Source organism: Microtus oregoni, unplaced genomic scaffold, assembly GCF_018167655.1.
Source record: "Microtus oregoni isolate MIOR12 unplaced genomic scaffold, Mior012 000000F_ref0000247, whole genome shotgun sequence".
Classification (NCBI taxonomy): Eukaryota; Metazoa; Chordata; class Mammalia; order Rodentia; family Cricetidae; genus Microtus; species Microtus oregoni.
In genome coordinates, this window is record NW_024543059.1 from 3,650,263 (window position 1) to 3,677,996 (window position 27,734).

Sequence of the window (27,734 nt, forward strand, 5' to 3'; positions counted from 1 at the left end):
GCAATTGCTGGTTATAAGTAATCGGGGAGAGAGCCGACTCTTCAACAGATGCATAACAAGGGTGCAGCCTGTGCAAGCCACTATTCAGGAATTCTTCCAGGCCTTCGCTAGAGCAGGAAGGATGCAGACCAGCAAGCAGGATTTTGGGGCACAGGTGAGGTTAACTTAGCCTTCCTTCTTCAACTCTCCCTGCTGCCCCAGTGCTGCCCCCTGTAGGCTGCTCTCCTCCAATGCTTTCTGCTGCCCCTCTTCTCTGCCTGTACCACACATGCCTAGGCTAGAGATAGCAGTTTGCTCCCTCCATGGTGTTACAGGGACCAAGGGCTGAGGCCTTCAAATGAACTGAAAACCCAAAAGAAAACCCCTAGCAGATTGAATCCATTTAAACTCCTTGAATATTACAGATCACTCCACACCTGATTCCAGGTGACTCCAAGGACTCCAGACAATGTTTATCTTCATGGGGACAGAGAAAAGAGCTCCCCTAGGGCTCCTCTCTCCAACCCCCAGGACTGACTAGTGGGAAAGCAGCTCCCCCAACAAGCATCCTTAGCATTGGGCCTTCTGAACAAGCAAGTGGGAGGCTCAGCAGAGGTGGAGAGCGAGTGCACTGGCATCTCCAGCTGCCCTCAACATGCCAGGGATTGCAGATTTCATGCAATCCTCCTAACAGCTGGAGCAAGAAAGGCATTGCCCCACTTTGCAGATGAGGAAGCAGAGGTGCAGCGATTAATTTGTCCTGGCTATATAAACTTTCAACAAGCCCGGCAGCTCTTGATTTTAGATGTGGCTGACACCAGTGCTGCTGGTCTTTCAGTTACACCAGCCATGCTCTACCAGGGAACCCCTTTAGAAACTTGTTTCTCTTGACTACTCTCTGGTTCCTGTCTTTTTTTCTTTATTATTTTTTTTTTTATTTTAAGCACTCAGTATTGCACATCTGTTTATATACTGTAGCCCTTGGGGGAACACAAACCATTATAATAATATTTTCTCACCCATAATTCCCAAGTAACAATCTTACCCCCTTAGCGACAGTACTGCCCCTGTTGAAAATACATAAATTAAAACGGAGGTTCTCAAAGGCAGTTTCTGGGCTGGGAACTTTCCACAGCCTAAAGCTGAAGGGAACAGAGAAGGACCGTTTCATTGGGTCGTGTCTTCTTTGGAGGGGGCAGCTATCTTTGGTCTGCCTATTCCCTGCTCTTTTCATTATCCCTCTGATCAGCCACCCCCTCTGAGAAGCTTTCCTGGGTGCCTCTACCTGAAGCTGTGTCAGTTCCCTTTCCACACAGCAATCTCAAACTGTGTGGCCGCGGTCCATATAAGCATCTCTGTCTGTAAGGAGAAGGATCACAACCTACCCATTTGCAAGCAATCGGTGCTCAGAAGATGTTTGCAGAACCAAAGAGCCCAAGCGATAAACAACCTTGCTTACTCTGCCTGCCTGCCACTGCTCTGCAGGGCTTGGTGTTCATTCCAGGCCAATCTGGGCTAGGCAGCTCACAGGAGGAGAAAGCAGGAATTCCTCCAGAATGCGGCATTCATGGGGTATCTTTTCGCAAACAAACTTCTGTTTATCAACATCTGTAGGCGGTCAAAGTCCCTTTGGGGCTGAGACAAGCACAAGCCAAGACCACAGAAGAACAATGATAGTAATGTTGAAAGACAGATTTTTATGATGCACAAACATCTCTACTCTCTTGACTTACAAGGTTAACTTAGAAGGAAAACTACATTAAGTTGTGTAATGACCAAGGAAGCCTTAACCGATGACATCGACGCATTTGCAGCAGTGGAGACCCAACAATAATCACGTTAGACTTCTACTTTCAGAAATATAGCTTCCCACTCACCCCAAGGAATTCTCCTGACGCTTAATATACTCATTTATCTGTAAATGTATAGCTCAGCTGGCAAGATGCAGAAGGAAACCCTCAGAGGCCATAACAGCACAAGATAACACAGTGTGACATGTGATGGGTGTCCTTAAGGTATCTGATTACCCTTGGTGGTATTGGGGCTTTTCGTTACGAAGCAACAACACAGGAAACAAAGCCACAGGTCTTCAAAAGGAGGGGAGACAGACAGGCTGGAACCCTCAGATACAGCTAGGGCCCTAAACTTTTGTGTGTTGATGAATTAGAAAAGCTCAGAATCCCACACCTTCTCACCACAGGACACAGCAAGGAAACTTGGCCCTATCACCATCCCCCAAAAAGCCCAAAGTCCAAACTGTATATTTAATTTGAAGCAACCCTGAGGTGGTTTCCTCTAGAGAAAATGCCCTTTCTGCAGCAGTGAATTTTCAAAATCAGCCTTCAAAGAAGTTCCCAAGTTTCCAAATCATGAACTCACACGAATCAAAGAGTACACGTGAAAAAGAGCCTCCATTAGAAGAGGCAGAAGAAACAGTGACCGAAATGAGCAGCCTTATGCAGGGTTAAGTCCACAGCAATCAGAATCAGGCAATAAAATAGCAGGTGCAGTCGGTGCAGATACCACAAGGACTGGGAAAGTTTACATCAAGACCACTGTCAGAAAAGCAAAGCCGATAAAGAAACAGGAGCTCCTCACAGCTGGGGTTCTAAGGCTGTCTTGCAGTATCAGCATGGGTCAAAAAACAAAAGACTTCCAGTCCCAGCACTCAGGAAGCAGAGGCAGGCAGATATCTGTGAGTTCAAGACCATCCTACTATATACTTTTGAGGCCAGCCAGAGCTACATAGAGAGTTAGTCTCATAAAAACAAATGAGAAAAGAAAAAGAGATTTGTATATTGGGTAACTCTCTGCCTGTCTCCGAGTCTTGGTTTCCTCGTCTGTAAATGGAAGGAAGGATGCTCTATTTCAAGTCCAAGTCTTGACATTAGCATTCGGTCATGCTGGAAAGCATCTCCTGGGCTTTGTTTTTTCTTGTGCCACCCCATGGCTATAAGTATCGTGCATGAATTTTAGTCCTTGTGATCTTCCAGCAAAGTATGAACTAATAATATCTATTTTATACAGACAGCTGGTGACTTGCGTGGAGTCCAGAACAGGTAGCCCAGGCTTGGCCTCCACCAGTGTGATTTGGGAGCCTTCCCTCTATGACTTAGTCCACGGCCTCCTACTAGGCATGGTGCTCAACATTCTCATTTTCTCTGACCTGTTAGGAGACTGTCTTAATAGGGAGCAACTCCTTGGCTCGAATGGGCTAGTAGTAGCAACCGGAATAACCGCTCCAGGAACAAGGATATACCAAGTTAATCATCAACCACCAAGGTTTCTAAGTGCCGTCTACAAGCAATGCCTGTGCTTATTTGATGATTTGGATGAGAGCCTCCTCGGACAGAGTAGCAACCAGTGACAGATTGCTGAGGCTCATCTTCCAAACAGCCACTCACAGAAAATTATCTGAAGGTCCTTCTCTCGGCCCTGGTTTCTCGTGTGCCAAATGGGGATGATGAGTATGTAATATCACATTCATCTTCTCGGGGTTAATGGGTTAATACATGTTGGGCACAGAGTGTGCATTCCACAAATGGTCCTCGCTATAGCTGTGGGTGCTGCTCTCCCACCCGCCCTCACTGGAGAGAGGTGGGACTTTGTGGTGGATGACCTTGAGAGAGTTCCAGCTTCCCCCACTTCCCTGCTATATGACTTTAAGTCGTTGACCTTCTCTGAGGTTCCACGGCCCCATCTGTGAATCAGAGCTCACAGTGCTCACCTCTCCCGGTAGCCGTGAGGGTTAAATGGGCTGTGAAATGCAGGGTGCAGTGGTTGACATCCCATGGGCCCTCGACAAACGGCTCCTCTCACCCCTGGAGCACTTTTGCACGTGTGGATTTTCCTCTGTGGTTACAATCCAAAGAAGCGGAGGACTCTGAGCCTTTGATCGGCTTGTTGTTCTTTTCCACCAGGGGAACTTTTGGGAAAGCAATGGGAGGTGGACGATATCTAAAGGTATTCCTTTCACGGTACGTGAGTCAAGGCAATACAGTCGAAGAGGTCCAAAGTCTTGGAGATGGGCGGTTCGACTCCTGCCTCGGCTGCTTTGGCAAACTGGGCAAGGAAGTATGTGGCTGAAGGTGCAATTAGCAACAGGAAGCAGGCCTTGTGATTTGGTGATTGAAGTACCAAGGATAATGACACCGATCGTCCGTTTGGAAATAAATTAGGCATTCAGCTTGCAAGCGGCTGAATGGCTCTGTGATCACTTTAAACACACACACGCGCACACACACACACACACACCTCCCACTGTGCATCACACTCTGGGGAAGCAGGAGAGTTAACTAAGGTTGATATGAAGGATAACATGAAAGGGTTCAGAACCTACGGAGCCAAATCCATAGTACCGGCTGGACTCAAGGCTTCTAATACTAACCCTGCCAGGCCTTAGCATTAGGCAGATTTCTACAGAAGATTCTGGCAATGTCTCCCTAGTCATTACCTGTCAAAAATATGAGATGCCAGAGCCAGAGGAGGTTCCATTTGGAAAAATATAACTGTGGGCTTCAGGCTCAGTCAGCGGTACTGTTGGGATTTCTATTCAGATCAACCATTCGCTCTGTCTCAGCCTAAGCATGTGTTTTGCTTGTCCGATGGTATTAATTAGAGAGGCTGCTGTTGGAAGATGATGTAGGCATAGGAAAGGTAGTGGACACCCCAAGTCTCTACACGAATATGGAGGTGCAGACTCAGTGCAGGATATACAGCCAGGGAAGATGGACAGAGCCTGAGAAGAAAGCCTGAAACCTATGTGAGGTTAGCATGACCACCGCTGGCCTCCGAGGACTCCACCTCAGTGCGACAGCCTAGCTCTCTCTGAGGCCACACTCACCATTTCCTCCCAGCGTCATGGCTGAAGGACAAAACAAATGGCACTGCCTTCACCATGTCACAGCTACGCCTTCCTGGGCAAGATTTTTCTATGAGTCACAGCTTAAAAATAGAAAAAGCCCTATGCCATACTTGCGCAAAAATATGAGCTTTGTACTGGAGGTGAAGCTCACGCCGTGGTCTACCACAGATGTGACACATCGCAAGAGTTCACTTAAAGGTACATCACCCTTGATAGCTGACATCATTGGTACCACACATGACAGCGCATTCTTAGCCTCCTAGGACTGATTTAGGATTATTTTTCCAAACTGACCTCATACCCTAGGCCCTCTGACTTCCTTTGTTCCAGTCACCAACCAAGATGGACATCTCTGATAGGGTCTGACCAGCTGAGTATGTCAGTCACTAGTTAGTACCTCTAAAGGATAGTAACTTGGGTTTACATCTTAACTGCGGTACTGTTTATGGAAGAGGAGTCAGTGCCAAAGTGGAGACTGGCTGCCATATCTGGAATCTGCCATAGTATATACCAAAATTTGGAAAAAGAAGCATTTTTTTTAGTGTTTCCATTCATCTTTCCATGAGTTAAAAAATATGCTTGGAAAGATATGATTATAGGGATGGGGAGGCAGTATATATGTGTAGTCTGTGTGCTTATAGAGCCTATGTATTTGGTATGCACAGGCCCACAAAAGGAAGCCAAAATAAGCTACCCAGTGCCCAATTTTATTCCCTTGGAATAGGGTTTCTCACTGAACTTTGAGCTAGACTGTCAACTAACCAGTCCCAACAATCTTCCTGTTCCTGCCTCCCCCCCACCACCACAGTACTGCGATTAGAGGTGCACACCTCGCATCTGACTTTTTCAGTCGGTGGTAAATCCAGATCCCAGTGTTGACACAGCGCTGGATTTTGTCCTTTGAGCCATCGTCCCAACCCAGGACCATGCTTTTTGTTTTGTTGTCGTTGTTTATTCCAAAAAGCAATATGTAGCGATCAATACTCAGGTCCAAACTAGGGATGCGAACTTAGGTCAGATGGGTGAGCGGTTAACACAGCATTCTAGGCAGGCTTGCTGGAGTTCTGGGTTTGAATCCCAGCTCTGTCATTTACCGGGCAGTCTGTAGACTAGCATACATTTACTAGACAGACTAAGGGGTCATAGGGAAGAGAGCCCCAATTCTCCTATCTGTCCGATGGCCTCCCAGTAGCTGTTCTGCTAGGAGCATGAGAAATTCTGGGCAATGCTCAGACACCTGTTTCCCTCCTCTCATTGCTGCTTGAAGGCTCTCTCTCTCTCTCTCTCTCTCTCTCGTTCTCTCTCTCTCTCTCTCTCTCTCTCTCTCTCTGAAACAGTGTCTCTCTACAGAGCCCTGGCTGTTCTAGGGCTCACTATGTAGACCAGGCTGGCCTTGAACTCACAGAACTTTACCTGCCTTTGCCTCCCAAGTACTGGGATTAAAGACATGCATCGCCACACCTGTGTGCCATTTTTAACATACAAATGCAGGGATCCCTGAGGGTTCCCAACAACTCTTAGATCACCTATGAATTCAAACTATTTCCACAAATGTTCTATCCCCATTTTCCTTCCCTCTCCCTCATGGATGCCGGTGAACCCTCCAGACTGGAGGCAGAGCGAGGACACCTTTCGGTGAGTCAAACATGAAAGGAACCTTCCACCCTGTGAAGTGAGGCCTTCCTAGCCAGCTCTGCTTTTTATTTTCACAGAAATGTGTTTTTGATGCTGATTTACAGCTTGGTGTTTTTTTTTTTTTTTTTTTTTTTGGTTTTTCGAGACAGGGTTTCTCTGTGGCTTTGGAGCCTGTCCTGGAACTAGCTCTGTAGACCAGCCTGGTCTCGAACTCACAGAGATCCGCCTGCCTCTGCCTCCCGAGTGCTGGGATTAAAGGCATGCGCCACCACCGCCCGGCTACAGCTTGGTGTTTTATCCTAAATAAATTATACATACCAATTTAACATTTTTAACTGTTAATTATTAATATGACAAATATATAAACACGATCTCATCATGTACGGACTGTGTAAACAAAAGCCCCTCTGGGGACGTCAATAATACTGACGAGGACGAGGCCCTGAAAACAGCATGATTGCTGCTTGAGGTTGGGATGCAGCTGGACCTTTCCTTCACACCCTCCAAGGCGGTTTCTTTACCTCCCTGTGAAAGCCTTCAATGGCACAGCAACCTTCTCTCCCCATGGTAGCCTCTTTTCCAGACTTGTGGAGCTATGATACGGAGGCTTTGGTATGAGAAAGACTGGGATGTACAAGCAATTCTACGCCTCTGATTCGCATTCCCCTGGTGGCCATGGATATTAAATACCTTTTTACATGTGTGTAGACTGCTTCTGCATTTTCTCTGAATAAACATCTACTTCAAACTCTTGGCTCATTTTAAAAATATGTTTATCATATTATCATTGAGTTGTGTTCTTTATATATTGTAGCTATAAGTCCCTTATCAGATATATGATTGCCAAAATACCATGTCCTATTTGGAGTTGCCTTGCGGCTGTCCTTTGAAGCACGAAACTTAAGACTTTTGAAATCCATTTCGTCTATTGTATCCCTCTCTTCACTTGTAGGTGCCAAACCATTACACAGCGCATATTTACAGCTACACTTTCTTCTAAACGTTCAGTTTTAGCTTTTAGAGACAGGGTCGTAATTTGTTCCGAGGTCACTTTTGCGTCTGAGGAAGGCCCTGCTTCATGTTCTCACGTGTGGATCGCTTCTGTGCCAGGATTGTTTGTAAAGACATCATCATCCCCGTGCTTCAGAAGCCTCGCTTCTCACCTAGGCTTTACAAAACCACCCTTTAAGATGTGAAGGGAGTTTAATGAGATGACCCAGGGAGAAGCAGCCCATGGGACCCCTGGTGTGAAGTCCTAAGTGCCAATAACTGAACGAATGAGCCCCTAAACGCCAGCCACCATCGCTACTCTCTGGCCTGAGCGTCCCACTCCTGAAGAAGCTCATGAGGTTCAAGGCCTCATTCACTTATCACACAGTCATGGCTGTCCTCAAGACACCAGCCCACAGCCCCTCTCCTGCACACCCCTTTCTTGTCCCATTGTCCACCCGCCCCAACTCTACCTTGACTGGAAGTATTAGATGCTTTGGCCTTGGCTACTTGATTAATTAACTGTGAACCTACTCAAATTCTTTGTCTGTCACTGGACTGAAAAAGCATGAATGAGACGTCCATCAATGAAAAGGTCTCTGATTTACACATGGCAAAGTGACACCACTAGGGATAAAAAGGTTGACCTGGGTCACCCTTGCATGTGCTGTCCAAGATGGCTGTTTCCATCCTCGGCTCCCCTGCCCTCCCAGAGAGATCCTTTGAAGTTCTGTGTCCCTCCTCCGTGGCGTTGGCAACACCTCCAGATTTAGTTTCGCTCTGAATTTCATTTGCTGCCTCTTCCTGATCTCTGAGGCAGGTGGTAGGCAGGAGGGGGCCTGGCTGAAAACCAGGTCTTCCCGATGCCTGACTTCAGGCAAAGAGGACATGAAAAGGAGGAGGAGCCAAGAGACCTGGGGTTGAAGCTGCAGAGAAAGTTCTGTTCCCCCCTATTGAGGTCAGTGAACAGTAACCTCCTGGTGCTGAAGTCTCAAAGACCGGGATCAGTTTCCTGCCTTTGAAACCCCTGGAGCTCTGGACACTGGAGGGGACAATACTTGGGTGATGTGTCCTAGGGACTTCAGCCTCTTGGGCGAGCAGAGGGAATTGTGGAGGGGAGAAGAGTTGGGGGCTAAGCATTGGTCAAGTCCTGTTGGGACTGGTGGGGAAATGAGCAACAGCAGAGATGGTTGATCAACTACTTGCTCATTCATTCATTCATTCATTCACTCTGTCTTTATTATCTGCCATGAGCTAGGCATCATTCCAGGCATGAGAACAATGCAGGGGACTATAAAGAAGGCAGTACCTGATCCCCTGGACATTAGATACTAACAAGAGATGTCTGGGAATGCATGGACAATCTTGCACTAGCTAACACAACAGCTGGACATAAATGTTCCCAGAAAGACCTGGGCTGGGAGGAATGGTCTTTCTCATAGTGTAGTTGGATGAGGAAGGCTATGCCCCTCCCACATTCAGTGACAACCCTTTGGCCTCTGCAGCCACTGGGACAGTTGGCATGCTTCCATGAAGGGCATCTCATGCTGCATGGGACAGCTCACAAGGACAATGACTTTTACTTCTGTTTGCTGCTGTTCTCTAGGCCAGAAGAGTTCTTCCCAAAGGCTGGGGGAAGGCCCATGCTCGACGCTCCAAAGCAGGGGCATTTCTAGGGTTCTGTGAACCTGGAAGAGGTGACTGACTTAGTCACAGCTTAGAGTCCTGAGTGAAAAGGGGACCCAGGGACTAGATAGCAAGACTGGTGGATGGAAGGAGGGCCTTTACAGGTTTTTTTTTTTTTGTCAGTGTGAGGTAGACAGCCATAGGAGGGCTTGGCAGGCGAGTAATATAATCTGAGAGGTGCAGTGACAGATGTCTTTGGGCTAGACAAAGAAGGACACCAGTCCAGTGAGCAGGTTACTGCCGGAATCCAGGGACGAGAGTATTCGGTTCAGTGCACAGACAGAGAAGGTCACAGGGATGAGAAAAGTACAGAGATCTGTCAGTGTAAACACAGCACTGAGCTCAGGGATGGGATGACGGGTGACGGAGCTGGAGGGACAAGGGGGAGTATTCCTGCATCAAGGACTTGCTGACGTCAAGGTTTATGTGTGGCCCCACTCTGCCAGATTCAGATGTTTCAACGAAATATTTTTGCACCATGCCTTTCTTCCCTCCCTTGGTACAGATGACCTCAACAAGCCTTGTTCCAGGCCCGGCTCTGTGGGTGGCCACATAATAGGAATGAGCAATTCAGTCTCGCTCTGCCAGGGATGAAGGTGGTGTCTCCAAAGTGCAGCATGCCATATTGGGCATGTTGAGGACGCAGGGAAGGAAAAACCCTCATTGAGAAGACATCTAGGGAGACCAGGGTCCACATTTCTAGAGTTTAGAGGGATGGGGGAGATTCCATTACTGTTCTACTGGAACGGGTCATTATTGTACAGAAGCCTCAAATGGGGCTGATGAACACGTGAGTTCGCCTCTTACCTGGCTCAGCTGCACTCGGTTTTCTTATCTTAAATGTGGGGCCGTGAAAACTGACTCACAGGGCAATGCGAGTTAAGTGCCATGTGTGAATCGAGTCTCTGTATGTGTGATCTCATTTTGTCCTTACAGACAAAAGCTAAAGCTTTCGGAGGCTCTTGGAGAGCCATCTGTCCAAGGCAGAACATTTGCTGTCCTGTGCAGTTATATATGCTCCAGCCACCTCTGGTTTTGTCATTCCCGGGACCATGACAACTGTTCCATATGTCTTTGCTGATTAGCCACATGGATGTTTCAAACAGAGGTTACGCAACACCCAAACCACAGCATTCTGTATTCTGGCAGTCTGTGCACAATATGGCGACTGCCTCCAAGTCTCCCGATTGCTGGACCGTGAGATGGAAATAACTTTCTAATCTAGGGAAGAGGGTTACGGCTCGGCTCGCTCATTCATCTCCTTCCCACTGACCCCAGGACCTTGGATGTCAAGCAGAGTCTGAGATACCCAGTAAGCTGGGTATGTCACTTCTGATCCAAAGTACAGCCAACATCTTCCAACTGTGTGCACTAGAGCAGGGCCCAAGGGAGCTATATGTTCCAGGGCTCTCTACAGACAGCATTGGCCTTTATTGTGAGTAAGAACTCAGTCTGTTTATCCACTGGGATTCTGGAGCGGATTCATTATGGCATCCGATAGAGTCTATATGTTGCCTTATGGGACTGCTCAGAGAATAAGAATCCAAACTTAGTATAAGTGGGTATGTAATATATCTCCAGTGAAGAGCTTACTCCCCTGCCCCCATTTCCTCCTCTGCAGTCTTCTTCACTGGGCTCCGTTTCCATGTACGAAGCTGCCCGACTGTGGGCCACACTCCCCCAGCTTGCCACCTGCCATCACGCCGCTTTCCCCATCCAGCCCAACTTTATCATCGCGGCGCGGCATTTTCTACCCATTGTGTGTGGCCGTGCTGCGTGGCAACATGAAGAGAACATTCCGGAGAGCCTCTTAGACCCCTGCTGACAGACTCCCCTCCCTGTTTCCCTCTCTTGCTCAACCACGCCTCTGTCTTCACCTCGCTGTAGAACTTGCACCCTGGTCTACTGGACGTGAGAATAAATTCCAGCTCACCATAGCTTTAGTTGTTCTGGGCCGGCCTGACCGGTACCTACTCGCTGCCAGCAGCATCATCACGTTCCTGTTGGATGCCCAACCCCACAACGGCCCTTTTCACCACGCTGTAGGGCTTGCAGTGTGAAATATGAAGGTTCCCTGAAGCCCAGCCTAGCAGTAGTTCTACCACCTCCTCGCTGGGCAAATACACCAGGAACTACAGTTCCCAACAGTCTTTGTTCTTGTCCTCTTATTAAGACAGGCACTTCAACTCCCAGCAGCCTTTGCCTCTTGTCCTCTTCTTAAGTTCACTGCATTTCCCGATTCTAAAATGCATTTCTCACTAAACCTCAGACTAGCAACTGATGACAGAAAATTAGAGATGGCAGGGACTGACCTGGCTCCATGTCAGCACTTTGGGAAGAGTTGGTGTCCGCAGGCCCTGCAGCCCCCTCTCCAAGGCCATCGGATCCCGGAGGACAGGGCAATGTGCTTTCTGTTGAGGAAGAGAAGAGAGTAGATTAGGGGACAGCATGACTGGTCCCCAGCTTTCTCACAGTCCCCTCCCCAGCACCCTTTATGAACATGGGGTTTGTTCTGGTTCCATGGCCACGAAGCAAAGCAAGCGGAGTTCCAAACCCCGAGGACCTTGAATGAAATGCCATCTTCATAGCCTTGCCATGGCGCTCAGGAGAGCCATCCCCCGTACTGCACTTCTTTTTCTGTGAGTGTGCTAACATTGTCTTCCAGTCATTTCCTGCATGGATGTCTTCCTATACACTCAACCCACCAGGACAGGGGCTAAATAGCGAGGCTCTGCAACCCAGGTGCCAGTGTAGGGCTTGAAGCCCAAGAGCAACAGCAACTGCCTGGTAGACGGAGATGATTGATCCTGTCTGTGATGGGCGGAAGGCACACGGCATGGGGCTGCAGTCTTGGGGCAGTCCCAGTGGTGGCATGGGCAGGAAAATAAGGGAAGCCCCTTGGCTCTCAGGAACTTGACATCTGGCTTAGGAAGTGGATCTTCTTGGCTGGGATGAACCAGAAAGGGTCTCAGAGTCACTTGGGCAGGGGCTGTCCCATGAAAGAACTCTGCACTGGCCCTCTTGCTATGACAACCTCTGTCAAATCATGTTTCTTTCTCGGCCTCAGTTTCTTCTTTGGAAAGCAGAAAGCTCTGACCTGGGCAACAATGAGAACTTCTTTTTGGCCTAGAATTCAAAAGCTATGAGTCTGCTTAATCAGTACCACTAGTGTCTTTACCCAATAAATGTCACATGAATGTAAGAACTTCCATCCCATTGGAAAGAAAGGTAGGGAGAGGCTTTACGTCATTTGCCTTTGGTGATCGCAACAAAAGGAACTGGAATCTGAACACAGATTCTCAAAAGTTGCAGGTCCGTGCAACATAACAGATACCTCCAGATGTCCTCTGCATAAAGATCCTGCAGGCAAAGGCACTTAACGTATCTGAGTTTTGTTCTCAAGCCATTATTTGAGAAGTTCCCTGAATACATATTTGCCAAATATACTTAGGAACCCTGCTAAGAAGTCATTATTGTCTCTTATAAGGTGAGGAATTACTGGTAATTCCCATTAAAAACAAAAATCCTGTAAGTGTGAAAATTTGCCAACTCTCCCAGTGTCTCCGATATTTCTTTCCTGTGAATTCTAATTATTCCAAACAGAGACTAGCTAGCAGCCAGGAGCATTTCCAGACTCTGCCCAAATGCAGGGCCTCTCACCTACTCCCCAGGGTCAAGCTCTACCGACCTCATGAACCAAAGAGTCCGGAGAAAAACTGAAAACACTCTTCTAAGTCAAAATATAAGGCTGAGGAGATGGCCCAGCCCAAGACCTAAGTTTGGATCTGCAGAATCTATACACAAAACCAGGCCTGGTAGTATGCATCTGTAATCCTAGCAGCTGTGGGAAGGGAGGCAGGCAGGGAAATCCCAGGAAACAGACTGGTAACTAGCCTAGCCTCAGAAGTTCTAGTCGAGAGAGTGAGAGAAAGAGAGAGAGAGAAAGAGAGAGAGAGAGAGAGAGAGAGAGAGAGAGAGAGAATGAGAGAGAGAGAGAGAGAGAGAGAGAGAGAGAGAGACCCTGACTCAAATATATGGAAAGCAGTTGAGAAGCAACACTTAAGGCTGACCACCTGCACACATATGAACACCATCATACAAACACACACACATATACCAATGAGGATAAAAGCTAATATACTAAGTCAGGGTATGAGTCTCATTCTATGCCCCTCAATTGACTCTGGGACTTTGTCATTGCTTTCTATTGCTGTGACAGCCACAATGACCAAAAGCAACGTGGGGAAGAAAAGATTTATTCCATCCTAGGGCTTACAGTCTAACACTGAGGGAAGCCAAGGCACAAACTCAGGCCTGGAACCTAGACGCATGAACTGAAGCAGAAGCCATCGAGGCTTGCTCAGCCTGCTTTCTGATCCAGCCCAGGGACAGCACTGCTCACAGTGGGACAGACACTCCTACATCAACCGCTCATACAGACATCGCTCCGCAGACAGGCTCCTAAGCTGATCTGATGGCGGCAGGTCCTCAACTGCGGTTCCCTCTTCCTGGATGACTCTAACCAGCCTGCAAAGATTTAATTCCTATTTACACGACTTTATTCATGAGAATGTCATCCCCTGAGGCTTCAAAGAGAGCAGGAACCTGCCTTGTTCCGCTCCACCCATGGGTGAGATAAAGCATGCCTGGTGTCTGTGTCTGGACTTATCCCAGAAGATCTGTGGCTTTTAAGATCTACATCTGCTGGGCTTGTGCCCAACGATCCTGTGGGGTCCTAGGCATTTCCACTGATCTGGGTGGACAATATGTGACTGGACCCTTGTCTGGGTTTTAAGATTCCGCCGTAACCCACACAAGCTACAGGTGAGAGCTGTGCACCCGGACTGCTCACCTGGAGGAAGAAGATGCCATGTCTGCCCCTTTCCTGCCTCTGTTACGACTGAGGCCTCTGGATGAATCACCTCATCTGCGACTTCCTTTCCAGTTCTCAGCCCCACATTCCTCCTCTTTCACACAGCCTCCAGGAAGCATTATAATAATGACTGCACATAAAACCAAAATATTCACTGTGTCCTTGTTTGCTTTCTATGGCTATGGTAAGTGCCATGACCAAAAGCAACTTGGGGAGGAGAGGGTTTGTTTCCATTTACAGGTTCTTGTCTGTCATGAAGGAAACCAGAGCAGGAAGGCAACCTGGAGGCAGGAAATGAGGCAGAGACTAAGGAGCTAAGGAGGTCTGGTTACTGGATTACTCCTCGTGATCTGTTCATCTTGTATCAAAAAAAAAAAAAAACAAAAAAACAAAAAACAACAACAACAAAAAAAAACAAACCAAAAAACCAAAACCTCAGGATCACTTCCTATAGGTGGAACTGCCCACGGTGATGTGCTGATCTGCACCTTCTTACATCAATCAATAATCAAAATTCTACCCCACAGACTTGCCTTGAAGCCAGTCTTAGGGACGCATTTTCTCAGTAAGATTCTCTCTTCCCAGATATGTCAGGCTTGTATGCAGTTGACAAAAGCAACCAGCACATACGGGTGGCTGAAAAAGTTCTAACATTCCACTGAAGAGAAGACTAGTAAGGAAAGGATGCCTTCATTCATTCATTCATTCATCCTTCACTTATTCATATGATGAGTCTGATGCTGGGTGGATACAGTGAGGACAAAATCCTGACTTTACAGGCACGTTACGGGCAAAGAAAATAAGGTTTGGCCACAAAATCTAGGATGTCCCTGCAGTTTCCTAGGAGGTAGGGATAAACCCTAGGCAAAGGCAAGATGGAGGGGTCTTCTCGGCTGAGGAAGTTCAGTCTTGTCCCAGGGATACAGAGTAGGGATTGAGAGGGGTTCTCTGAGAAACGGAGCAAAAGTACAGGAGGAGAAAAAATGGCAAACACGTGAACTTATCTCACAGGGTGGCTATGTACAGGATAACACATACTACAAGCCAGGGCACAAGAGTGTCAGCGTGCAGGGTCCCGAAGGCCAAGTCAGATTGCAAGTGTTGCTTAGCAAAAGGAAGGCAAGGAGAGCTTTTAAGAAGAGGTGTGGTTTTACTGGAGATCTTCTCTAGACAGGTGAAGAGTCTGAAGAGGAGGCAACCAGGGCAGGAAGCTCCTGGCTATAGGCTAGGCACTTGGCTGGCTGTAGGTATTTTGATCTCCTTGATCCTTATAAATAATTGCAGGAGGCAAGCATTATCCTTTCTGACTTGCTGACAAGGAAGGGAAGCTATGCGGGCCCTAGACTGCTTGCCCCTAATCCTCAGCCAGGAACCAGTGGAGACACGCTAGCTCGCAACCCTGTCTATTCCCTTACAAATGTGCTTAGAAGCACGTAGGATTCTGTACCGAGCGTGTCTACATAATACACCTGCTTCTGCTTGCGCGTCACACCCTGTATACCCCCAGGATGTTTATGGCTCCGTCACCTCCTGGGCCATCCTGACAGAGAGTCCATGGCTTCTGTTAGTTAGTGTCTCCCCTAAAGGACCACAGACTGAGGAGGTGAAATGCTCCATGGTCCCTGGGAGGGTGCCATTCTTCACAAAGTGGGAGGGGACCCACCCTCCTCTCAGCCAAGCAGTGCTCACTCTCGTCCTGCATTTTCACCCAAAGCTGAGATCACTGGAGCAGCAGGCTCCAAAACTCCACGTACTGTTTGTTGTGCGCACAGAGACCCGGGTGTGCATCAGAATACGTGAGGGCGCCAGGGCGTCTTTGCCCATGGAGGAGATCACTATTTTAGCTCAAAGCAATGGATCTCTCTGTTGTTGGTCTAAAACTTCGGAACTATGAGACAAAGTGAGTCTCTTTCTCCTTACTGTCCTTCTTGGGTATTTCTGTCAGAGGGACATTGAGTTTAGCAGATGCTCCAACTGCATGAAGAGTCCTCCAGGCAGCCTTCCCTGAATAGGGAGCTCATCTCTGAGCCCGCCTAGAGCACCACTAGCTCCCTGGCTTGAGGCCAATCTCCTGCCTTGTTATGGTTTCTCATTAAAGGAGATAAAAGCAATGAACGGCACAGAATAACCACCGGGCCCTTAGCACACCTATGGTAGCATGTGGTGAAATCATTCCTTCTGTTTATTTCTTTATTTTGTTTTTAAAGAAAGTCTATTGCCGAGACTGGCCTCGCCTTAGCCCATGACAATCCTCCTGCCTCGGGCACCAGTGTGTGCTTCTTGTCTTTTAGAACACAATGCTCTGAGCATGCTAGCTCCTCAGGGAAGAAGCCAGAGTGGGGAATGTTAATTATCAGTCAGACAGGATCTAGAATGACCTAGGAGACAATTCCTTAGGCATGTAGGGAACTTCTATACTGAATTAATTCATGTAGGAAAACCCATCTAAATTGTGGGCAGTGCCATGCCATGGGCTGGGGTCCCAGACTAAATACAAGGGAGAAAACAAGTTGAGCGCCAGCCTTCACCTCTCCCCTTTCTCGCAGTCGATACAATGTGACGGGCTGCTTCAAGCTTCTGCCTCCAGGATGGACTGTACCCTCAGACTGTAAGCCAAAACAAGCCCTTCCTTCCTGGAGTTGCTTTTGTTGGGTGTTTGATCATCATGACCATGTCCTCAGGCTAATTGAGCTTCTCCCCAGCTGAAAAAATGAATGTGGGGAGCAAAGATGTTCTGAGACCATATCAATATGTTCATACTCTTGATATCATCTTCATGACTAGACTCCTGCAGCTTTGCATCTTTCTTTCCTGTAGCTCCTTGGCAATGGGCACCATTTCTGGATCCCTAGCCCATTCGTGCCTCCTCTTTCCACATCAGCTGCCTTATTTCCGAGAGCCAACCAAGTCTCAAAATCTTCAGCTCATGTGAGATTTCCACTCACGAGCCTGTTTTGAAGAGGGTCTTTCACCTTCCAGAACACACGCAATCCCCCAGAAAACCATCTTGTTACCGTATAAATCATTAGCTCAGAATATTTCACCTTGTTGCTTTGCTGAGAGCTCTGGTTTCTAATCCAAACCAATTACGAGTGCCAACCTATTTGATAACATCTTAATATTGCCAATTTTCCCAGCTCTCTGCCCAGAAGCAGACCAGATTGAGAGATAGGCGAGCCAACAAGGCCTAACAGGGGAAGCAAGGAGCATGCGCACTAGATCCAAACACTCATCTAAGCATGTGGGTGCAGCCCAGCCCAGTGCGGCATCAGGATGAATGCTCAGTAAAGGTTAACTCCCTTCCCTTCCTCTGTCTCTGGAGAAAAACAAAACCATTAAAACTGCAAGTCAACAGGAGAAGAGAAGACACACCGCATGCCTGAGTTCACTTGCAGTTCCGACCTTTGAAGCTTGTCTCCCTAGACCCAGCGGAGCTGATGCTCTCATTTTTATTATGGTGACTGCAATTGCTGGTGGTTCTGTCCTCAGATCAGAGAGGAGGCACACGCAGCCATATACAAACTCACCAACAGAGACTGCCTCAAACCCAGAAAGGCACCTTCTCCAAAGCGCAAGGCAAGAGCTGGGGGCAAATCTGGGTTGTCCTGCTTGGGGTCCAGGTGAGAGTCCTGTGCTCACCTTTTCTCCCACCTGACTTCCTCTTTGCAGCAGGCCTTGAAGAGAAGCTCAGGAGCCCATCGGCATGATGGCATGTTTTAGGGTAAGCAACTATACCCTTACGATGCATACAGGAGGAAATAAAGGCTTCTTTTTCCTTTAATTGTTGTTACATACACACTCACAATGTGTGTGCACATATATTTTCCTAAATATGTATGTAGTTCTCAGCCCTATAAATTCTTAGTTGGATGTCCTCGTTTGTGAGGGAGTGAAGGGGGCTTTTATGTAGGGCCTCCATGGGCAAACCCAGCCACCCCCGGCTATGTTGTAGAGAGGATATGTGTGCCAGCTCCGCTGGTGTGGAAGGCAGGTTAGACCTGATTGCCGTTTGCTTGTCTGGGGGTAGGAGTCAGGTTTTCCTATTCAGTATTCTCTCTGGGGGTTCCCATGCTTACATAGGAGTGGTTCACATCAGCTCTGGCATGGTATGAACTGGGAGACTTCCATCGGTTTGTTGCTCAAATCTGACCTTTGTGTGTGTGTGTGTGTGTGTGTGTGTGTGTGTGTGCATGTGTGTGTGTGTGTGTGTCTGAAATGACTAAGAAAAGGTGATTTTGCAGGGACCCGATAGGGAGAAGGTCAACTATGTGTCCTCCACAGCAGATAAGCTTGAATCCAAACCCTTGGTGGGAGACAGTTCCTTCTATTGCTTATCAAGACAAAACTACATCATTCCCGTAAACTGGGGTACCTAGAAAAGGGGTGATGCTGGCACAGAGGCAGATGTGCACACAGGATAACAGCATATGATTCTGAGACTTAGGCCATCACAGGCGAGAGATTTCCAGAAGTCAGGAAAGAAGCTTGGTCCTTTTCTGCTCCAGCACCTTCAGGGAAGCCTAGCCCTGCTGTCACTTTGACCCGGGGCTTTCTACCTTCAGGACTGAGAATAAACACATTTCTGCTGCTTCTTCCATCTCTGTCTATGGTTCCCATACCATAGCCCTTAGAAACTCTTAATCTTACGTCAACTTGGCAGAATTTGGAATCACCATGGAGACCTCTGGGCATGTCTGTGAGGGAGTTTTTGGATTGGGTAAATTGAGGAGAAAGACCCATTGGGAATGTGGGCAGAAGCATCCCAAGGGCTTAAACCTCAGGAGGTAAACTGAGTACCAGTTTTTATCTCGCTCAGCTTCTGGACGGTGGACACAATGGACTATATCAGAGGTTCTTAACCTGTGGGTAGTGACCCTTTTGCGGGGGTCAAATGACCCGTTCACAGGGGTCACATATCAGATATCCTCCATATCATATATTTATGTTGCTATTCATAACAGTCACAGAATTAGTTATGAAGTAAAAACGAAATAATTTTATGGTTGGGGTTCACCACGACATGAGGTGGTATTAAACAAAAAACTGTATTAAAGGGCCGTGGCATTAGGAAGACTGAGAACCACTGAACTCTATGCTCAACTGTTAGCCAGCTGAACCCTTCTCTCCTCGGCTGTTTTCATCGAATATCTCATGGCAATAACAGAAGTCTTCAGGCACAAAGGAAGGACGCAGATAACGAACCAGATCAGAGCCACCCACAACACAGGACAGGGTTAAAACGTCATCCTAGGGAAAACAGAAGAGAGCTCCTGGGTAAACTGGGGCTGGGGTGTGTGGAGAACATGAGGGATCTGGCTGGGCAGGGTGGGGATGGGACGGAGGGGGAGAGTAATGGAAGAGGTATCTCGCTAGAGAGGGCCATTTTAGGGTTATAGAGAAACCTGGTGCCTGGAAAACTCCCAGGAATCCACAAGGATGACCCCAGCTAAGATTCTTAGTAATAGTGGAGAGGGTACCTGAACTGGCCTTCCTTTGTAATCAGATTGGTGGACTACCCTAATTGCCACCAGAGAGCCTTCATCTAGTAACTGATGGAAGTAGATATAGAGATTCACAGCCAAGCACCCTGCCGAGCTCCAAGAGTCCTCCTGAAAAAAGGGAGAAGGGATTATACAATTGGGGGCGTCATGATGGGAACCCACAGAGACAGGTGACCTCAGCTTGTGGGAGCACATGGACTCTGGACCAACAGTTGGGGAGCTTCCATGGGACCGACCTATGCCCTCTGCATGTGTGTGGCAGTTGTGTAGCTTGGTCTAGCAGGGATCAGAACCCATCCTAGAGCTTGAGCTGGCTTTTGGAACAGGCTGTGTAGCCTCAAGCAGCCTTTGTTGAAGCCCAAGGGAGGCCTGCATCTTTCTGAATGGAGACAGAGGAGGAGTGGGTGGGGGTGAGTAGAGGGGAGGGAGAGGGGTAGGGAGGAGGAAACAGGAGGAGAGGAGAGAGGGGGAACTGCAATTGGAATGTAAAAAAATCAATAAAATTTTTTAATTAATAAAAATTTAGAGAAACAACTCCACCCTCACTCCGCTGCATCTCTGCCCTTTCTCCTGCTGCTCAGCCAACTCCTTCTGGGGTTTTAGAAGCCAGTAGGAAGTCACTCTGTTGTAAGTGCAATGGACTGGGTGGTGGGGGTGGACTTCTGTCACCTCATATCTCAAATTAATAGCATTCCTAGCTAGTACGGCTATTAATATTTAATAATTACCATTGCCACTAGAGTTAAGACGAGAAGAGACACAAATGATTCCACTTGCTGCTGAATCTATCAGGCTGGGGACAGAGGGTCATGGGATCCCACCGCTGGAAATGCTGTTTTAACAAGTGCCAGCCAGAGACAGCCCCATCCTGCCTGGTCGCTGTGGCTGCCTTGCATAACCTAATCTCTCCCGGCTTCCTTTAATCCAACTAACAGCCTGAATAAAATTGGAAAGGATTTTCTTCAGCGAAGTTATGCCTTTCTTCCCGATCCAAACACAATTGTGTGCCTGGGTTCTTGCAACGCTCCAAAGCAAAACAGAAAAAGTCATAAGGCTTTTCTCACGTTCCATGTTGTTTTCTTGGCTGCACCGACTGAAGGACCTTTGCTTCTCTTCTTTCTTTGGGTGGCTTTCTTTTTCTCCCCCCCCCCACCCCCCGCTTCCACATCCACGTCTGTCCAGAGCTCTTGTGCTAACAGTAAGGGCTCTCAGAGAGCAGAGGAGGAAAATGTGCTCACAAAGCTGAAAGGCTGGAACTGATTACCCTTCTTGGACAAGAACTGAAGCCCCTGATGCAGGCTCACTGTCTTTCCCTAATAGCTCCTGAACAGAGCTCTTGTCTGCAGAGTGTGCCTGGATAAGGGGGGTCTGAGTGATGGGTCTGATCTCGTACCTCAGAAGATAAGCAGCCAAGGTCTAGCTTCACCTCAATGGCTGCCACGGTGGTGAGGATGAACAGAGCCATCTACCTTGAAGATTCCATGAAAGAAAAGAGGCACGGTCTTCTCTAAAGGAGTCGGGATGGCAGCTACACATAAGGACCACTGCTGTTGGCTACAGAGTACACTGTACCCTCCCCAGGGCACAGGGAAAGCCTGGTCCTCAGTTTCTCTATTCAGGAGATATCATGGGAAAAAGACGCCTTTACCAAGAGGTCAGCTGTCATGATCAGAGAAGATAGAAAAGAGCAGGGTTCAGGAATGGAGGGGCCCAGCTAAGCCCTGGGCAAAGCTGATTGGTACATCTGAGAAGTCTGAGCAGACACTGAGACTACTTGGCGATCGGCTGCTGATCCACACCCCTGCCCCCCGCCATACTGATATTCTCTGCTCTGCTCTATGGGGAACCAGTTTTCTCAGTCTCCCTTGCTAACTGGATTCTGGACAGGTTTGGCTAAGGAAAGACCCTGAGCAGGCAGAGTCTCCATCCTTCTCCTGCTCTGTTTTAGACAGTATGTCCAGCAGGGACCGCATACCCTCTGTTGTTTCGGGTTCTGAGAAGTACTCTACAAAGTGGTTCTAGCTCCTCCTGATTATCCCAGCTTCTGGGATCTAGAAACGTCACCCTCTCATTGCCCTTGCAGCCTGGAAGGGAAGGGGACTGCCTGCTGCCGCTGATCTCTGGATGGTGTCTTGGCTATTTCCTCAACTCTGTGACCAATCCTGTATTCGTTTCCCTCTACTAAAACACCTGGAATGATTTCTGTTTTCCTGCCTGGACGGGAGCTGACAAGGGAACTGAGGACTCTGCAGGTGGACGGGCTGGTGGGGAAGTCTCAGGGCGAGAATTCACCAAGGGAACACACAGGGAAGGTCAGTGTGTGGGCTGAGGTAGGGAGCTCATTATGGAACTGGTCAGAAGTCAAGCCCTGAGGAAATGAGCACCAGGTGAGGCATGCATGAGGTTGAGAAGTGGGTGCTGCAGAAAGGAAGGTAAAGACTGCAGTCAAGTCTTCGCGTGTGTGAGGGAGTTGAATGTGACTCTTCCTGGCAGATGAACACCGGGAAAGCCAACCATCAATCGATCCGCCAAATGCCAGTAAGTTCCACTGTGACGCACAAACTCTTGGGAGAGACTGGGGTGTCCTGCTTCAGGTCAGGGAAGCCAGGAGTTAAATGAAACCAAAGACAAAAAAGACAGCACTCAACAGAGTTGGAGAGACATTTTACTATGTAGCTTTGGAGCTCTTGTCTGGGTGGATATACAGGACTGTATAAAGTTAGCCTCAATCCTTCCAAACTCAGAAAGGTTGAGAGCACATTTTTTTTTAAGAGAGGGAATGGATGGGGATGGGAATATAATAGGAAACTTTCCTCCATCTGAGGCAGTCAACTCTTCACTGAATTCTATGTGAGAGGCAGTCTCTGTTGAAGCGATGATGGACTGGCCATTGAGGGACAGACAGTGCAGCCTTTGCTAGTAAAGAGGCATTTGAACATTTTTTTAAAGTATGTATAAACAGAGAGACACCAGCTGGAACTAAAGAAACCAAAGAACAACAACAACAAAAAGACCAGAAACAAGGCTTGGAGCCCAGCAGGCTCTCCACGGGAACACGTCGCCTGGGCGGCAGGTTCACAGCCGAGGTCAGCTTCTCACAGTGAGAGCAGGGGTTCTGGGATCTTGGGACACATTCTCTTTCTACCTCTGTTCGAGCCTTTGTCACAGGTGGCCTTTTATTGACTGACCCAAGTGTCTGGGGCCAACGTCCTCCAGAGGAAGCACAAGGACCACCGGGTGTGGGACATGAGGGCTGTTAATGAGCCACTGCACATTCATTTTCCCCTGGAAATTGGCCCCAGGGAGGAAACCGAGGCCGATACATCAACACAGACTTCCTCTCAAGCTCAGCATCCTTACCTACCTGCTCAGCCATCCGAGGACCACCCAGGTGGGCCTAGTGAAACTGAAAACATTGCCGGGGAGAAACCTAGATGGGCGAGAAAGAGTGCTACCCAAAGATAGGAAAAACCAGAAAATCCAGGAGGGAGGGTGTGTTTTACAAATGATTCTCCCCTTTACTTTTCTACTTTTTATCATATACATCTTCCATGATTAAAATAAGAATTTCTGAAGTTACATATTTCAAAACTACTATGGAGACAGTACTGTGACTCCCTTGGTACCCTGCAGGGAGTTTTCCGCACACTAAGCTTTCTTTACTACGCTTCTTTTGTTGCAGATGATGAACCAATATTAGGAAATTACTTTAACCAACACCTATAATTTATTCAGGTTTCCGGGGTTTATATCTAATGCCTCCTTCTCTCCCAGGATTCCTAGCAACGACACCTAATTGGGTTTAGTCGTCACAGGCCCTTAAGTTTGTCTTGGTTGGACCGTCTCCTCAGACATCCTTGCAAGGAGAAGGATGTCACTACAGGATGCTGCCACTCTAATGGTTAATGTTGATCAGCAGAGTCTAGAATCGCTGAAGAACAAATGTCTGGGCATGTCTGTGAGAAGATTCAAGACAGAATTGCTGAAATAGAAAGGCTCACACTAAATGAAAAAAAAAAAAAAACCCATTCCATCGGCTAGGGTCCTGAATGAAAAGGAAGGAAATGAACAGAGCACCACACCGGCTTCCACATATTCTCCTTCCCAACTGTGTGGTGAACGTGCTATTCCCTCCACCGTGCCTTCCTTACCATGAAAAACCAAATTCTCAGCAGCCAATAGAAATCCTTCTTCCCTTAACTTGCTTCTTCCCAGGCAGTCTGTCTGTGCTGGCTAGTTTTATGTCAACTTGACACAAGCTAAAGTCATCTGAGAGGAGAGAATCTCATTTGGAAAAAAAAATGCCTCTCTAAGATCTGGCTCTAAGATAGTTTCTTAATTAGTGATCGATGGGGGAAGTCCTAGCCCATGTGTGCGGTGCTGTGCCTGGGCTGGTGGTCCTGGGCTCTATAAGACAGCAGGTTGAGGAGGCATGGGGGGCAAGCCAGTAAGCAGCACCCCTCCATGGCCTCTGCATCAGCTCCTGTTACCAGGTTCCTGTGTGAGTTCCTGCCCTTGTGGCTTTCTGAGGGTCAGCTGTTATGATGAACTGATGTACAGAACCTGAGTAAATAAACCCTTCCCTCAAGTTGCTTTGGTCATGGATGGGTGTTTTAACACAGCAATACTAGCCACTAAGACAGTATCACAGCAGTGAGGAAAGTATCTCCTGCACACACTACTAGACTCCGTTTGGATTCTTCGTTGAGGCCATAGGACCAGGAAGAGTGTCTCTCTGACGTATGTCCTTACATGTCTCCCTGTTCCCTGCTCTAGAAGTGGTGCCTGAGCCCTTGCTGGGGCCACTAGCTGACATCCCGGACACACAGCAATGGTCTGCATGTTATCACAGCAGCAGCTACACAGTCCCGGTGTCCTGTCCCTGGAGATGCCACCAAAAACTCATAGTTTGGTTACAACCCTCATCTCCAGCACTGAGCCTTGATTTTTCCTCCACCTCTTTCTCAAACCTTGCTGGAAAATTCACACATCTCTGACTTATGCTTTTGCCCTTTCCTTCACCAGACATATTGTCCTGTTGGCTGCCTGGTGCCCCCATTATGGCGCCTCCATAGTCACAGGCTAGCACAAACCCCCTCATCTTGAAAACAAAACTTACCCCAGTTTCTCCATGCTGCGTGGAAGGTTCTAGTCTAACCCGGACCACCTGACTCCACCCCGAGGCTCCAGTGCCGGCCCCCAATGGTTACTAACATGTTTTTGTTTGTTTGTTTTGTCTTTTTGTTTGTCCTCCCTGCTCGCAAACTTCCTGGATTTGCTCTGTTGTGTTTACTGGGACATTAGACGGCAAATCATACTTGCTGAATCATTAGCTTCTAATGCATTTCCCATGCTTTTCTTAGAGCTGTCCAGGCTTGCCTATTTCCTCAGGTGGCATGGCTCACAAAATTCTGGAAAAGGACAGATCCTGCTTAGCCAAAGAAGCCCTATTGCAAAGCTGGCAGTTAAATCTCTTCTTACAGATTTTTCAGAGCATGCTGGATGCCAACCAACTACCGTTCTTTTGTTTGGACACCACCTTGCCTTCCTTATAGGAGCATCCATGCGAAACCATCTCCTGGCATTTAAAATCTAGTGACTTCTCAATGGCGGGGAGATCCATTTCCATCTAGAGCTGGGTTTAGGCCTCAGATGAGAAGACTTTGTCAAGGCTAAAACAATAGCAGTTCTGACGCCAGAAGGCAGGGTCTGCCCTTCCCCTGACCGGTAGGGACCAGAGCCAAAGTCTTGAGCCTCATTTTCCACATCAGATACTCTCCATGACGATACAGGGAATAGGGGGCTGCTGAGAGGACTCAGGGATTCAAGTACAACAGCACAGTTTGTCAAAGAGAAGTCCAACCAAAGAGGAAAGGACTCTTCGTTCCTTGTCAGCAATGCACCCCGTTTTGTGTTCTCTGACCCTGTGACATTTGGCCTAGGAAACCTTGCTCAGTCAGTGGAAAGAGGAGGTGCTCCATCAAGTTCAAGTAGAAGAATTTTTGACATAAGTGGTTAGGCTTTTAAGAGCAAAATCAAGGGTGAACCCCAAAACACACATGCATAAGCCCACATGTGATGGCCCGAAGGACAAAAGACTTGCCTCCAGGTACATTTCTGTGGCCTTTTCCCATCTATTCAATTAAGCCACCCTGCTGGGACAGGAGGGGTATGTAATGCCCATGGAGATTCACTCCAACACTCACGGTAGAATTTAGGGCCCTGATGATACAACTTAGTATGAATGGAAATGAATTGCACTCTGAAATTCTATACAGCATGAAAGAAAGAAAATAAGCAAAAAGATATGGGACTGGAAAACCCTGTATCTACAAGGTGTAAGGTTAAAGGTCACTCAGCGAAGACCCAGTGCAAACCGTGAGGGAAGTTTAGTTGCCCAATAAACACATTGTGTAGGAGGCTAATTGTATGTTGCGTGAGTAGACACATGGGGAAATGCTAATCAAATGAATGAAAATCAGAGCAAAGCAAAAAATATCATTTTATCTAAATTAGTCATCGTACTTTTTAAAGTCGAATTTAGCTTCAAATGAGTCCACAGACTCATTGAGAAGTCACAATTTATTTGGAGTCAGCTATTTTAAAGGAGCACTTATTGGACACCTACTGTATACTCACCTAATACACGCCTAGAACTCCTCCCCCAAGAAGGGAGGAGCTGGCGTGGCAGGTAAGCAGAGACAGGGCCAGGCTGCCAAGCTGGGGTTAAGAGTCTTCAGATACAAAGACTTTCACAGATGACTCCCACCCTAAACCCAGGCTCCAAATACAAAGCCACTATCTGCCCTCAGACAGGACAGCTGGAGGGCTTCCCCCAATTCCCATAGCTAACAGGAAGAGCAGTTGGCGGCGGCTGACCTGGTTGATGATCGGCAGCCACAGGAGGCCGAGGTGCCTCCTGTGCACCAAACATGACCCTCTCTTCACACTCTGACAGGAGTGGGCCAGCATTTCAGACACACGGCGCTGACCACGGCCAGAGTCTGAGTGAGATTCAGGACTCCTGTGAGTAGTAGTGCCTGGAGGGGGGGAGGGGAGTAAAATTGTTGGCCAGATGCCAGTCGGCCAAGGCATGGACCCAGGTGTGCTACTTCATATTCATGTCATGTGAGTGAGGAAAGGAGACTGTGAGCTGGGTTTTGTCAGATCGGAAGCAAGCCTATCATGCGCAAGTGCTCAGGGCATGGTCTTAGCCCATGTCTAGCTGCTAGTTCTTCGGCCATCAGGGGGTCCAAAAGGATCAACGCTGGGCTGGGAATGACCTGAACAGAGCAAACCAAAGTTCGTCCTGTCTCAGTTAGGCCCTCAGGCCTAGTGAGTAGGACAGGAAGGGCCCTGACCCTTGAACACCCCAGTGATGGCCTGGGTCACCTCTCTAATGGAATGGGTCCCATTCAGTGTAGTGCAGAGAGCCCTGTCTTGGGAGTCAGGCAGGCCTGGGTTCAAATCCTAGGTTTGCAGACTGGGGTGAGACCCTTCTCTTTTCCGAGCCTCTGCTTCTTCGTCTGTTAATGAGAGTAACGAGGGCAACAACAGCCACTTTTCAGGGTAAATGTTAACTTAAGCAAGCTAGGATAGGCTGGGACCTCCCCTCCTTTGATCTTCCTGCTAAACATTTAGCTCATCATGTAAGCAATACAGAGAAAATTACTATTAGAGAGTCTATTGTGTATTTATTGCTTATTTCCTGTGTGATTGGTACCCTGACAACTAAAAGCGAGGCATGAGGATGCAGAGTCGGATCTCTGCGGACTTGCAATGAAGCATCTATCGGGTGCCATCCACACTCAGTCCCTGGTTGGGTGTATACATACGATGTCTGACCATCACAGGCCTGTGCACTTGTGCACACAGCACAGTTTTCAGACTAAGGGGAGCAAACACACGGGACATAGGGAGGCTTGTCCATGTCCCCTCCCTATGTTGCAAAGCCCACCTTTCCCGGGTGTTCTCAGAGAATCCTCTCTGCCTTCTCATTTGAGCGCTTAAGGGGTTTCACCCTCCTCAGTGACACCTGCTGGAAATGTAACTGTGCACGTCATGGCTGTGTGGGAATGGAGGCCGGCTCATTTCCCAAAGCGGATGCTTCCCTTAGGAAACAGCGAGCCTGCTTCCTGCATCCCTGCTGGTGGAGCATGTGCTTGGCTTTCCCTGATCTATTCCGGGCAGCTGGCCAGGAGAACTA

General features: G+C 48.0%; 1 protein-coding gene across 8 annotated transcripts in view; it reads right to left on the bottom strand.

The window, feature by feature from the left end:
- The window catches only part of LOC121459150 (teneurin-4), a 667,715-nt gene that overhangs the window by 441,275 nt on the left and 198,706 nt on the right, over positions 1–27,734 (bottom strand). For 7 of the 8 annotated variants that reach the window (XM_041669301.1, XM_041669124.1, XM_041669214.1 and 4 more), the window contains exon 3: positions 11,467–11,565. The exons of the other annotated variant lie outside the window; for it this stretch is intronic. In XM_041669301.1, the coding sequence (XP_041525235.1) occupies positions 11,467–11,476 (10 nt within the window). In that variant the 5' untranslated portion in view covers positions 11,477–11,565. The remainder of the gene's footprint in view (positions 1–11,466; positions 11,566–27,734) is intronic. 8 annotated transcript variants of the gene reach the window in all.